General features: G+C 54.9%; 1 protein-coding gene across 3 annotated transcripts; it reads left to right on the top strand.

Moving 5' to 3' along the window:
• Positions 1 to 2: 2 nt before the first annotated feature.
• POLL (DNA polymerase lambda) lies at positions 3 to 8,422 on the top strand. Of its 3 annotated transcripts, XM_061403200.1 has the most exons (10): positions 3 to 94; positions 1,216 to 1,356; positions 2,080 to 2,374; positions 2,537 to 2,699; positions 3,069 to 3,174; positions 3,268 to 3,386; positions 4,141 to 4,314; positions 4,876 to 5,004; positions 6,959 to 7,127; positions 7,563 to 8,422. In XM_061403200.1, the coding sequence occupies exons 2-10, from the start codon at positions 1,242 to 1,244 to the stop codon at positions 7,925 to 7,927; spliced, it is 1,635 nt and encodes a 544-aa protein (XP_061259184.1). In that variant the 5' UTR covers positions 3 to 94; positions 1,216 to 1,241; the 3' UTR covers positions 7,928 to 8,422. The 3 variants fall into 3 exon arrangements, with proteins under 3 accessions (XP_061259184.1, XP_061259181.1, XP_061259182.1); XM_061403197.1 differs by having other exon boundaries at positions 3,069 to 3,386; XM_061403198.1 differs by lacking the exon at positions 3 to 94 and adding an exon at positions 102 to 420 and having other exon boundaries at positions 3,069 to 3,386.
• Positions 8,423 to 13,827: the final 5,405 nt, after the last annotated feature.

The raw sequence follows: 13,827 nt of genomic DNA, 5'->3' as shown, positions 1-13,827 counted from the left end.
GTCACTTCCGGATGACCCGGAAGATGTTCTGGGCATTGGCCTGTTCCCACCCCGCGAACCCCGCGCCCTCCGTCTGCTCTCATTGGCTGCTCTGGTAAGTAGTTTATGCCTGTCCATCCCCGGTGACCCGTCGGGTCCGGAGTTGACCCTATTCTGTACCAAATCTGGGGAGTGGGGAGGAATCCTCAGGACAGGATCCGGACAGTCCAGCGCTCCCCTAGCCCCACCCAGGGAGTCCCTGGCGCGCGGCAGCTGCGGTACGCGGCGGGTGCCTCACACCTGCCAGCGTCTTCTCCACCCCCAGCTGTGAGGCCAAGACTCCACAGTCCCGGAAGGCGCCCCACACCTGCTGCAGTCGTGCGTCTCCCTGCAGCTGCGGGCCTGCGCGTTCCGGTGCCGAGAGGTCCAAGACCAGAGCAGGTGCAGGGCGTTCCTCACCCCGGCTCCCTAAACTCCACCAGCCACCCCAACCCTCCCCGTTTTCCTCTGCGGGCCTGTGATGCGGGTAGAGAAAGATAAACAGGTTCCCCCTCGCCCCCACCACCAATCCCCACTCCCTAAAGATGGAGCCCGTTCCTAGTCTGGTATCCCATTTTCGTAAAGCTTTTTGGAAGTGGAATGCAGCAGGAGCAGATACTGCACAGTTAATCTTCAAAGCAGCCCCCTGAGGAATGATACCCTTTGAAAGTGAAAGTGGGAGTCGCTGAGTCCTGTCTGACTCCTTGGACCTCATGGACTGTAGCCCATCGGGCTTTTCTGTCCATGGAATTCTCAGGGGAAGAAGTGGATAGCCATTCCCTTCTGGGGATCTTCCGGACCCGAGGATCAAACTCCCGTCTCCCACATTGCAGGCAGATTCTTTACCATCTGAGCCACCAGGGAAGCCCATGATGTCATTTGTTCCCCCTTCAAAAGTTCCCTGGATATTTCCACTCTTCTTATTTTCCCCAGTATTCTGAAAGACTGGTGATTGTGCATGCTAAGTCACTTCAGTAGTGTCTGACTCTTTGTGGCCCTATGGATTGTAGCCTACCAGGCTCCTTTGTCCATGTGTAGAGCTAGGCTAAGCCAAGTTTAGTTGGGTTTTGTGAGACTCCTGGGAACTTAGCTACTGTCCCCAAACTGTTGTCAGTAGAGACCCCACCTTCATAGAGGGGTTGGGGAGCCCCAAGTCTGGGTTGCACATGACAACTGCCCTGATCAACCTTCCAACAGAAAGGCTTGGGTCCAGCCATACCTCAATGGACCCCAAGGGCATCTTGAAGGCATTTCCCAAGCGGAAGAAAATTCACACCAATCCATCATCAACAACTCTTGCAAAGATTCCCAAGAGGGAAGACAGAGAAGCAGCAGGAGGTGAGTGGACCCACCCTTAGGGCCCTCATGTGCTTGAGCCTCAGGCTTCTTACATCTTTCATGCCCAGAATCAGATACGACAGCTAACTCTGCCCACCCAGAGCCTGCAGGTTTGTTTGTACCTCCCTTGTCCTAAACTTGGTCCCCAGTCTTCGACAGGTGACTTGCTCTTTCATCTTCTACCACACGCCGAGGCCTCTATAAATCAGAAACTACCCCCTGGTCCCTAAGGAAATGACCGATACAATCCTTTCCTCTAGGAAGCTGCCTGCTGGTGAGGGGAGGGGATCCTTCTCAGGTCCCCAGAGTTATGCTATTTTGCAGCCAAAGTGACAAATAGATGGCAAAAACTTACATGGTAGGCTGGGTTGGGAGAGGGGAATATATTAGACTGTGAGGCCTATAGTAGCAAAGCATGTGCCTTGTGCCTGATACATAATAAGTGTCTATTAATATGTGTTGAAAGAATAAATGATCAAATGAAGTGATTTATAGGCTCCCTGCAATGTGCCAGACACAGTTCTAGGTTACATCAGGGAACAGGACATATCAGAATCTTTGCCTGTTATATCAGGCGATGGCCCATGAGGAAATTAACTGTATACTGTGGTGGAATGCCCAGAAGGCAGGGTGGAGGAAAATGACTGGGGGAAGGGGACTGTGAAGGGTTCATTTGGATCATGTCTGAGTATGACAGCAGGCGTCTGGATGCCCCCTCCACAGAGTGGCTGAGCTCCGTGCGGGTGCATGTTCTGCCCACCGGCATTGGGAGAGCCCGGGCAGAACTCTTTGAGAAGCAGATTGTCCAGCATGGTGGCCAGATATGCCCTGCTCAGGCCCCAGGGGTCACTCACATTGTGGTGGATGAAGGCATGGACTGTGAGCGAGCCCTCCGCCTCCTTAGACTGCCCCAGCTGCCCCCAGGTGCTCAGCTGGTGAAGTCAGCCTGGCTGAGCTCGTGCCTGCAGGAGAGAAGGCTGGTGGACACAGCAGGATTCGGCATCTTCACCCCCAAGAGGTGGGCTGGTCCAAGTCTTTCCTCAAATGTTTTCTTGAGCTATTAAACTCTCATTGTCTTAATTAGACACATTAAAAAAAAAAAGATTTCAGAGTCGACAAGGATTGGAAACAGATATGTGGTGAGACTCTGGTGTCTTAACCTGCCATCACCATCCTGCAGGTACCTGGATCAAGCACAGCTCAGCAAGGCAGACCAAGTCTCTTTTACGCCTCCTGGAGCTGGTGAGGCTCAGCCCAGGACAGCCCTGTCTCCTTCCCGACCTCCCACCAGACCTGTATCTCCTTCCTGGAGGGCAGATGCGGTTGCAAGCATCCAAGCCCAGGTCAGGAGTCTCCCAGCCCCCACGGCTCCCTTCTCCTGGGAACTAGATCACAGAAACAGGGAGGGCCTGGTGTTCAGAAAGTTTCAGGCCCCTGAGAGAGGACGGCTGTCTTTATTGAGAAGTCTTTTAATTCTTCCCAGCATTCATCACTCCTGTATTTGCCTATCTACCACATTTCACTGGGGATCCTAGGGCTGGGCACTAGGGGAAGCCAGGTGGAACACGGCCCCACACTTAAGGAGATCCAGGTCTGTTGCAGAAAACCCAGCATCATACTTGGGTCTGACTAGGAAGCTCAGCCCCCACCTCGAAGGAGCCCTCCTCATGGGCGGCATGAACTTACTGTCTCTTCTCCTTCCCTATCTCAAGACCAGCTCTGATGGTGAAGCCAGTGACGGGGAAGAGACCCAGGTTAGCGCTGCTGATCTGGAAGCCCTGATCAGCGGCCGCTACCCCACCCCCTTTGAGGGAGATGGTGAGCCTAGCCCAGCCCCCGAGGGCCTGGTTAAGTGGGTCTGTGCACAGCCTTCAAGCCAGAAGGCAATCAACCACAACCCCCATATCACAGAGAAGCTGGAAGTACTGGCCAAAGCCTACAGCGTTCAGGGAGACAAGTGGAGGGCCCTGGGCTATGCCAAGGCCATCAATGCCCTGAAGAGCTTCCACAAGCCTGTCACCTCCTACCAGGTACCTGGGGGCCAGGGGAGGACATGTGGGGGGCTGGGTGGGGGTCTTCTGTAGTGGGGGTCAGGTGGAGGGCTTAACATTTTCTGATGTCTGGGACTTTCACAAAAGAAAACAGGGATATTAATGAAAGCAGCTTGGCAAAAATCTTGATAATTACAAAAGCTGGGTGTTGGGTCTGTGGGGTTCAGTATACTCTTTTACTTTCGAGTTTTTCCGTAATAAAAAAGTTGCTTGAAAGTTGAGTCTCTGAAGATCAACAGGCCAGGGTTTGAATTCTGGTTCCCATTATTCACTAACTGCCTGACTTTAAGCCAGTTATTCAAATCCTCTGAGCATCAGTCTCCTCATGAGTAAAAAGGGACTAAGAATAGTAACAAACACAGTGTTCCCGTGAGGACTCAAAGGGATGACCCATGTAGTGCAGGACCCGATACAGGGTAAAGCCTCACACGGGCCCCCCTGCTGTGGTGATGCTGCCCAGTGTCATCACCGCTGCCCTTCCTCTGCTCCCTGTGCTGAGCTCCATCCTCTGGGAACCAGCAGACAAGTTACTCAGCCCACTCCAGCCAGACTTCTCATCTTCAGCTGTGCCCAAGCTTTACACAGCTATCAGTTGCCCACCAACCAGACTGGCTTTCACTCAAGACATCTGCTAAAGGAGTCAGTTTCCCCACTGCTGAATCTGCTCCTCCCATCTTCTCACCTTTCCTTCCTTCTCACCTTTCCTTCCTGCCTCTGCCTCCTCTTCCCCTAGGAGGCCTTTGGTATCCCTGGGATTGGAAAGCGGATGGCTGAGAAGATTGTCGAGATCCTGGAGAGCGGGCATCTGCGGAAGCTAGACCACATCAGCGAAAGCGTGCCTGTCTTAGAGCTCTTCTCCAACATCTGGGGAGCTGGAACCAAGACTGCCCAAATGTGGTACCATCAGGTAACATCCTGTCCTAGCCCCCACTTCAGTTTTACTGTATCTTAGAGCTCCTGTCCCACACTTCTCTCGCCCTATGCTTTGATGAGAATGAACCCAGACTAGAGAGGGATCACTTCTCAAAGGGACCAGGGCCCATGCAGATCCTCCCTTGGCTCTCAGAACTACCCTGTTTGGTATCTTTGAGGCTTAGTCTGTGGTGTAGGCAGAGACAAGAAGTATATTTCTCTGTCCCCCAGAAAAACAAGGGCCTTCCTGAGCAGACCAGACCTGGGGGCTGAGAATCCAGAACAGTGGTTCCCAAACCCAGCCATGCCCAGAATCACCCCCAGATTGATGAGATGATGAATGAGTGTTTTAGGATAGGGGCAGGGCTGGGTTGAGGTGTGTCTTCCATGCCCCGTGCCTTTCCCAAGTCCCACTGATTACAGACCCTGGGCTTGCTCCTGCCTCATGCTTTCCTTGGAGTCTAGAGATGATGAAAACCTTGTGTGTCTGCTTATTCACTGTCTCTTCGTTGGTTCTGGATCCTCATAGCCTTCCCATCTGGCTTCTTTATTTCAGGGTTTCCGGAGCTTAGAAGACATCCGAAACCAGGCCTGTCTGACTACCCAGCAGGCCATTGGCCTGAAGCATTATGATGACTTCCTAGACCGCATGCCCAGGGAGGAAGCTGCAGAGATTGAGCAGACAGTAAGCAGGTGTCTCAGGGCAGTAAGGAGAGCCACTGCTATAGGGTCAGGGCCTGGCTCAAAGCCAGGAACTCCTGATCCCTCAGGGGGGGAGCCCAGCAGGCAGAGGAAGCTGTGGGCCGCCAGAGACTGGAACTAGTGGGCAAAGAGCAAGTTGGCTTAGGTAGGGAAGGGTTGCAGCACTAGCTCTCTGGGGCAGGGGTCTCAGTATCAGGCAGAGTTAGCCCTGGCTTAGGTGCTAGGATGGTGTTAGGACTGGGTTAATGTCAGGGCTTGATCAGAGCTGGATTATGGTCAGAACTACTTGAAGATATTGGGATTTGAATTGGGCTAGGGTAGGGTGGATCAGGGCAGAGGTTCTTAACATTTTTTGACTCACAAACTTCTTTGAGAACCTAATGAAAATCATGGACTCTTCTCTGTCCACAATCTGTAAAAATGCACAAAGTTGTATATCTCTTTTCAGAAGTACATACCTTCTGCAGCCCTCTGAAGGCTGGTTCAAGGTTTGGGTTAGAATTGGTGTAAAGGCACAGTGCCAGTAGGATTAGGTTTGGGGTTGGAGGAAAGCTAGATCCAGAGTCAAGTTAAGGTTAGACCTGAATTAGTAGAGTTTTCTTAGTGTTGGATGCTTTTCGTTAAAATTTATGATTGTCCTAGAAATAAGGTTTGGCCAAGATTAGGGTTTGGTTTAGAGTTGGGTTAGGGGTTAAATTCATGTAAAACCTAGATTAGAGGGAGACTAGGGTACATTTAGGGTGAGATGTATCATTTGTTCAGCTGGCATTAAGGTTAGGGACTGGTTTGCTCACTATGGCCTATGATTCTAATATGGCAGGACTCCCTGGAGACTGGCCCAGCTTAGCTAAAATCACCCTCCAGCTCTTCTCCCAGTCACGTGACTATGAGGCTGGTGTGGGATGGACAGGCAAGCGCCTTTGTCCACCCATCACTGGGCCTTAGTGCCAGTGATGACCTGTCTGTCACTCAGCCACGGTGTCTGGGCACAGAGAATGCCCCAGCGAGCCTCCAGCCCCAACCCACTGGAACAGAAGGGCCCACGCTCCCCATTTAAGTTCTCCAGTTTTAGGAGGTTTTGATGGGATTATCCATCCTAGGCCTCCTCCCACACTCTCAAGAAGGGGGTTGAGGGGATTAGCAAAGCCTGCCTGTCAGGAGAATTGAAGTATCCAAGGTCCCAGAAATCTCAGTGTCCTGCGGTAGAGACTGGGAAGCTATCTGCATACGAAAGGCCTCAGTGTTTCTGGTGTGGAGACTAATGGGCTTAACCTCCCTCGGCCCCACCCACTCAGTGCACCATGATCCCTCTGCCTCAGCTCCCTCCACACCGAGCCCCATTCCTCCAAGTAAGGATGTGGCCACTGGCTCAGATTTCCCTCCCTCTTTGCTCTCTCCTTTCCTTCCCTACACATGCAATTATATTTCTGGGTTCTGTCTCCCCAGAGGCCTGGACTAGGGGCACCCTGCCAACCACCTGTCAGGCTTCAAGCCCCAACTCACACACTCTGCATTTAGCTCTGAATCCAAAGATACCTGGGGCTGCTAAGACCTGGCTGAGGGCTCCTTGGCACCTGGCCCTCTGTACTCAGTGGAGCTTCACACACTTGGGTGTATGGGTTGGGGCAGACCCCAGAGAAGGTATGTCTGTCTGCTCTTGAAGAGCTCTAGAGGGAAAGAGCCACAGCTTCCCTCAGAATCCGAGCACAGCCTTCTCATCTCTCCCCAGGCCGCACCCAGTGGTGTGAGCGCGTTTTCTTCTCTTCTGTCCCAGCAAGGCACGCTCCCCAGGGTGGATGGAGCTCCTCTTCTGTTCCTTGAGGCTCTCTCTCAGGCTGGACCTTGCATCCAGGGATTGGCTTGGAACCCAAGGGGTGTGTGGGCTCCTGGGACAGGGAAGGCCCACAGCCCTCACCCTCCTCACTGTCCTCTCCCAGGTCCGGAAAGCAGCTCAGGCCCTCAACCCCGGGCTGCTGTGCGTGGCATGTGGTTCATACCGTCGGGGAAAGGCAACCTGTGGTGACATGGACGTGCTGCTTACCCACCCGGATGGCCGCTCTCACCAGGGCGTTTTCAGCCGCCTCTTGGACAGCCTCCGGCAGCAAGGTATAAGCCCCACCCCCAGGTGAGCAGGTGGGCAGGGGCAAGGTGGCCCCCAGGCTAGAGAGCCTCAAAGTTCCATCGCTAGGCAGGAAGCAGGGGAGGCTGCTCCACCAGAACCCACCTCTCCCCTGGGGCCAGAGCCACTGCAGGGAAGAGATGAATCAGCTCCTCACACCTCCCAGAGGTGCTACAGGTCAAGGGTTCATCGGATCTTTCCATGCCCCCAGTGTAGCGGGTGGGAGTGGGCCATAGGAGGAGTTACTATGCATATTCTATAGAAAAGGACACAGGCCTGAAGAAAGCCTGCAAATAAATGGACAAGCTGGGGACAGAGGACCCAGGGATAATCAGGAGAGGCCTGGGAGGTCAGACGGCCCTGGGCTGGGCAGCCCAAGCCCTGGCTCCCCACCCTGCCAGCGCCCTCCTGTGTTGGGCCAGGGTTCCTGACGGATGACCTGGTGAGCCACGAGGAGAACGGCCAGCAGCAGAAGTACCTGGGTGTGTGCCAGCTCCCGGGGCCAGGGCGGCGGCACCGACGACTGGACATCATTGTCGTTCCCTACAGCGAGCTCGCTTGCGCCCTGCTCTACTTCACCGGCTCTGCCCACTTCAACCGCTCCATGCGGGCTCTGGCCAAGACCAAGGGCATGAGCTTGTCAGAGCATGCCCTCAGCACAGCCGTGGTCCGCAGTGCCCAAGGCCTCAAGGTGGGCTCTGGCCAAGTGCTGCCCACCCCCACTGAGAAGGATGTTTTCAGGTTCTTAGGCCTGCCCTACCGAGAACCCGCCGAGCGGGACTGGTGACCTGGCTGCCCCTCTTGGCCATTCAGCCAGCCTCAGCAGGCTGAACCTCACTGCGTCAACCACTGGCTCCTCTGGGCTTGGGAAGGGCCAGCCTGGCTCCCAGGATGGCCTGGCGCTCTCTGCAGCAGGGTCAGGTGTTACCCTGTCTACCTCACCATTGCCCTCGAAGAGTTGTGCACATGGCCCCCTGCCCATTTTAGGCAGGAACTGGTACCTGGCTTGGGGCCAGCTTCCTGCTTTGGAGGCCCAGGCATCCCCACTTCTCTACCCCAAGGAGGGTCTAGCTACTGGGGGTGGGATGGGGGCTGCAGGGGAGAGGCACAATACTGTGGCCCAGCATCACCCAAGACCCTTCAGAGCAAACGAGCCGCTCCGAGGTGCTTCCTCCACCCACCTCCCTAGCAGTGCAGCTGGCAGTGTGGGGCGGGGGCGCCCCAGGGTCGACGAGGACAGCATTTGAAGGCCAGGGGCCCAATAAAGTGCTCTTGAGATTCAGCCTGCCTGGTGTGTCTGTGAGCTGCTGTAGCCTCTGCCTGCCTTTCTCGTGGGAAGGGACAGAGACTGGAGGTGAATGGGAACCCAGGCAAGTTAACAGTTCTCCAAACGGGCCAGGCCTGAGTCAGCTCCTGAACAACTCAGAAAGGAGTAGGGGTGGACATTAAGAGGGAGGATTCGTGGAGCCGGGAATTAGGCCTGTCTACCCATCAGCATGTCCTAGAATAGGCAATACCTAAGGATGTGAACAAACGTAACAAGGCTCGGTGAAAGTGAACAGTTTCAAATGTAACAAGTGACCTGTGTGCCATTGACAGGGCTGAGACAGTCCGGGAACGCTGTGCTGCCTGGAGGAGGCAAGGGGCAACTTCGCAGGAAATAGCCTATTTGAAAAGGGTAAACCGTTCTCTTTGGGGATAACTAAACCTGCTTTAGAGAGGATGCTGTGTGCCGGGTGGGAATCAGAAGGCCAGGCTGGTAGAGGACTGAAAGTCGAGCTGAGGGGCTTAGTTTGAGCAACTCGGAGAGGCCAGCTAGGGGTATCAGGGTGGTTTTGGAGGCCGGAGCTTACAGGACAGGAAAGATTTGGTGAGGGGAGCAGTTGGGTGGGAAGGTTTGGCATACCAAGTGTAATACGGCTCAGAGGCAAGAGAAGGTGGCTGTGAGGAGCCTGGGCCAGAGTTGGGATCCGCCAGAGTGTTGGCTGTGCAGCAGCGAAGGGGCGGGCCCCGAGTCCTGCATCTAATTGCAAACTCCTAGAGCTGGCGTTTATTGGCCTGGTCTCAGTCAGGGGATCCCAGCAAGCTTAGAATGGGCCCAACTCTCGCTCAGAGCCCTGAAGTCCAGCTGCTGGGTCATGTCAGGGAAGGAATCAAAAGCCATGGAGGCTGGGGGGCCCCTTTCACAGCTCAGTACCAACCAGAGAAGCCACATCAGAGGACTAGAAGGCTTCGTAAGGGCGACTTCCCCAGTGGCTCAGTGGTAAAGAATCCTCCTGCTAATGCAGGATGCAAGTTCGATCCCTGGTTCAGGAATATTCCCTGGAGGAGGAAATGACAACCCACTCCAGTATTCTTGCCATTAAAATCCCGAAGGAGCCTGGCGGACTGCAGTCCCTGGGGTCGCAGAGCACACGCACACAGCACAAGCGTTCGTGGCAGGTGAGCCTCTCGGAGCTTTTCCTACAGGGAGGTGTAGCTGCCTGGGCCCTGGAATGGACAAGAAGAGCTGGGACTCTCTGGGCCCCCCAGGTGTCAGGGTTGCTTTCGGCCCCTTAGGAGCTCAGCTAGTCTACTCTGGACTGGGGTCTCCGTGCCCGCCACTATCCCTAGCAAGGGGTGCAGCTGGTAGAAGCCCAAAGCCTGGGGTGTCTGCATCCAAATGTGGATGCTGCTACTTCCCTCTTGAGTGCCCCAGCCTGCTCAGCAGCCTCTCCAGCCCCAGAGGAGCAGCGCCTCCAGAACAAGGAGAAAGAGGAACCCGTGGGTCCCAAGATAACTTCCTGCACGCAGGAAGTCTTCAGAACCATAGGGAGGGATGGTGCTGGTTTCTGGGTCTGGAACCAGGGGCCTGGCCCCTCATCCTGCCATCTCTTAGAGGAAGGAAGGGGAGGTTCTCCCCCACCCCCAACCTCCCTGAGAGTCAGAATTCTGGAGACCACCTTCAAACCATGCAGATTCCTGGTCCTACATCCTGGCAAGGGCAACAGGAAATCATGGGTTAAAAAGAGTACCCACCCCCTCCAGAGAGACCCACCCTCAGGGCAGTGTCCTCTGGGCTTCTCAGGGACACTGGAGCCCGGGAGAATATCTAATGCAGGGACTCTGGTCCTGAGAAAGGCTGCCCAGTTAGGCAGAGGGGGAAGTTCTCTGAGTCCAAACTAAAAAAAGGGTACGACCAGCCACTTGAGAGCCTGAAATGGATTCCTGGGCAGACTTTCAACTCAGTGCCCCATCCTGCTGGAAGGGAGACTGGATTGTGGAGCCCTGGTGGGAACCGAGATACTGTCTTACAACTGAGCACCCCAAAACCACCACCCACTTACCACCTGGTCCTAATGAGGAGGAAGGGCCCCACGGGCCTGCTTCCTGCCTCCAGCTCAGCTCATCATTGCTCTCTCCCTGAGCTTCAGTGGTCTCTGGCCAGACCACAGGTGTGGTTGGCAGGGTAACAGTCTCCCAAACTTATCCACAGTTTATTCTCTGGAACCTGTGAATATATTACCCTACTTGGTAAGAAAGGGATGTTGCAGATTTAATTAAGAATTTTGAAATGAGGAGATCAGCCAATAGGCCCAATCTAATCATGAGTCCTTAAAAGTGGAGAACTTTCCTGGCTAAGATTAGAGAGCTGTGATGAAGGAAGGAAGGTCAGAGAGATGTGATGTTTCTGCCTTTAAAGATAAACGGGGCTACCAGCCATGGAATGTGGGCAGCCTCTAGAAACCGGAAGAGGCAAGGAAACAGATCCTACTCTAGAGCCTCCATAACAGAACGCAGCCCTGCCAACACCTCAGTTTTATCCTGGGGAGACCTGTGTCAGACTGCTAAACAATAGAACTTGGTGGTGTGTTAAGCCATCGGGTGTGTGGAAATTCGTTACTGCAGTGATAGAGGACCAGTACACAGAGTGTGTCTTGTTCTTTCCCTGTACAAAGTGAGTGAAGGGATGGTGGGTATGAGCAGGCCCTGCTGTGAGGTAGAGGAGGTCCCTGGAAGTGCAGTAGGGTGTGGGGAAGGGGAGGGGCCTCCCCCCATGCCTGGAGTAGGGGAAAGGCAGGTGGTAGGCAAAGCTGGGGGCCCAGTCCTCATGGACGGGCTGCCCTGTGCTCAGTCTGAGGCTCCCAGTTTCCCTCTGACACTTTGAGCCCAAGGCACAATCCTCTCTCAGCTGCTTGGCCCCAACCCTGCCAACCTGGGAGCCTCATCTTTTCCTGACTTCCCTTGTAGCTCAGTTGGTAAAGAATCTGCCTGCAGTGCAGGAGACCCAGGTTCGATTCCTCGGTTGGGAAGATCCCCAGGAGAAGGAAATGACAACCCACTCCAGTATTCTTGCCTGGGAAATCCCATGGAAATCCCATGGACAGAGGAGCTTGGGGGGCTACAATCCATGGGATTGCAAGAGTCAGACACAACTTAGCAACTAAACCACAACCATCTTTTCCCAAGGCCTGGGTTGATAACATTGCCACTGAAAGGGGAACAAGACCAGGGCATACTTTCCTCCTGGGTTCTGGCTGTTCCTCATGAAGCAAATGTGGGCACAGGGCCAAGGTTTCCCAGGCCTAGAGTGGACATGGCGAGGAGGGCAGGCCCAGCTATGTCCTGTCCTCCAGGAGTAAAGGAATGGGAAACCCAGGCCCTTGGTCCTGCTTCACCACAGGGGAGTTATGAGTTCATGTCCCTTTGAACAGAATGGGATGCCTCTTGCCCAGACGAGGGACGACAGCTTGGAGAAGACGTTGGCCTTACTCCCTCTCCACTCCCCCAACAGGAGAGCCCCTTTCCAGGCCCTCCCCACACGGCAGCTACAGCTGTTGGGGGACCTGCTGCCCCAGACCTAGGAGGGGCTCAGCCTCCAGACCTTTAGCCCTCTGTTAGCTCTGCCCTTTAGTCCGGACTCCAGCCAGACAGTTTTCCAGAACACCTGAGCAGCCCTGCTTCTGAGCTCTGGGACTGGGGGACCCTCAGGCCTGAAGTCCCCAAACTGGCCTGAGACTCTGGGCCTCGCCCCTATTGTCTGAACCAGGGGTGCCAGCCTTGGTCCCCTAAGTGGGGGTAAGTACAGAAGCTGAGCTCCAGTGAAAAGCCTAGAGGGAACATCCTGAAAGACATCCCAGAGGTAAGGAGAGGACCCAGTGGTGGAGGGACTTTGGGCAGGGCTCTGGCACCAGGCCATGGGGGGTGCTTGAGTGACTGTGGAACCTCTGTCTGACCCTTCACTCTGCTGGACTTGGGGGCCTGGTGCTGATGGAGCGGGCAAATGGCCCCAGACATCGTGTTCCTCCAGCAGCAAGACACCCTGAGCCCTACCGCCCTCACCCACCGGGCTCTGTCTGGTTCCCTCAGCAAGGCTGCCACTGTGCCCTTGTCTAACTGCGGGGCCATTTGCCTGTGTGCCTAAAGTACATCGCTGGGCCCGTGTTTGGGTGCTGCAGGCTCATGACTCTACATTTGCACATGTGTGTGGACAAGCTGGGTGTGTGTCAGTGTATCCACCAATCTCAACCTCGGTGTGCATGCCCCAGGGTCCTTAAAGGCTCTGGGCAGGGCTTGGGGCTGGATTGGGGGTCCCCAGAGTCCCTGTGGTGCTGGGTAGGGACTGCAGAAGGTGGTGGAGGCCCGATGGGCTCTGGACTCTGAGTTCTTGTGTCCTGGAGGCGGCCGCAGGGCGGGCCGCCTGCGTCAGCCTTGAGCGGCCATCAATAGCACGCGGTTAATTAATTTGATGGGAACAGCAGGGACCGCCGTTTGCATTTAGTGAAGTTCCAGGAACTTCCAACCTCATCTTCATAATTGGCCTCATAAATTGTAAGAAAGAGAGAGATCAGCAAAGCGGGAGGGAGGAGGGGCCGCTCGTCTGTCCTTATTTAATTTTATTGCTGAAATTCATCTTTTTAGCCTCCTCCAGAATCGGCTCTCCCTGCCGGATTTGCCTAATCATGATAAATTAATATTCATTTCCCCGCCTCTTACCCAGCTCCTGCGCTTGGATAGAGTTGGGGTGGGTCTCCTTCCAGCCCCTCCACCACGCCTTGGTGGGAGCCTGAGAAAAGAGGGGCTGTGTTACTACAAGGGGTGGAGGGTGTGGGGAATGTGGGATGATTGATTGGGCTCCTAGAGGACACACTCCTGAGACCCCAGACCCATCCCTGGGCAAGAATACTCCAGAGGGTCTGGGATGCTGGGATCAACTACCCCTGCCCAGCAGGGTCTGGGCGGGAGGGGCAGGAAGAGGCCATGAAGGCATTTTGGAGACCCAGAGGCTGAGACTGGGAGCAGTTAGGATGGATCTGGGAGGTGGATTCTGAAGGTCGGCACCAGGTGAGAGGTGGGGGGAAGGGACCTGGTCTTTGCCCCTCTTCTCCATCAACTAGGTGTAGGCTACCTTGCCCTGTGCAGACTCCAGGGGGGACCCACTCTAGTCTGTGGGGCTTCACAGACACCCATAGTCTCTGGCCAACAGAAGTGGCTACTTCCCAACAGCCCAGCCCAGCTAGGTGGCTGGGCCTCTTACACTGGGCACCTTGGCTCTGCTGTGTGTGCGTGTTAGTTGCTCAGCCGTGTCTGACTCTTTGTAACCCCATGGTCTGTCTGTAGCCCACCAGGCTCCTCTGCCCATAGAATTCTCCAGGCAAGAATATTGGACTGTGGTTAGCCATTCCCTTCTCCAGGGGATCTTACCAG

The sequence above is a fragment of the Bos javanicus genome, chromosome 26, assembly GCF_032452875.1.
Source record: "Bos javanicus breed banteng chromosome 26, ARS-OSU_banteng_1.0, whole genome shotgun sequence".
Lineage (NCBI taxonomy): Eukaryota > Metazoa > Chordata > Mammalia > Artiodactyla > Bovidae > Bos > Bos javanicus.
Note: the sequence above shows the minus strand (reverse complement) of the source record. Positions and strands in the feature narration are given on the sequence as shown.

Coding starts and splice junctions, on each gene's coding strand:
- POLL (XM_061403197.1), top strand. CDS start 1,242: ATGGACCCCAAGGGCATCTTGAAGGCATTTCCCAAGCGGAAGAAAATT. Junction 4,315..4,875: donor CCCAAATGTGGTACCATCAG/GTAACATCCTGT, acceptor TCTTTATTTCAG/GGTTTCCGGAGCTTAGAAGA. Junction 5,005..6,958: donor CTGCAGAGATTGAGCAGACA/GTAAGCAGGTGT, acceptor GTCCTCTCCCAG/GTCCGGAAAGCAGCTCAGGC.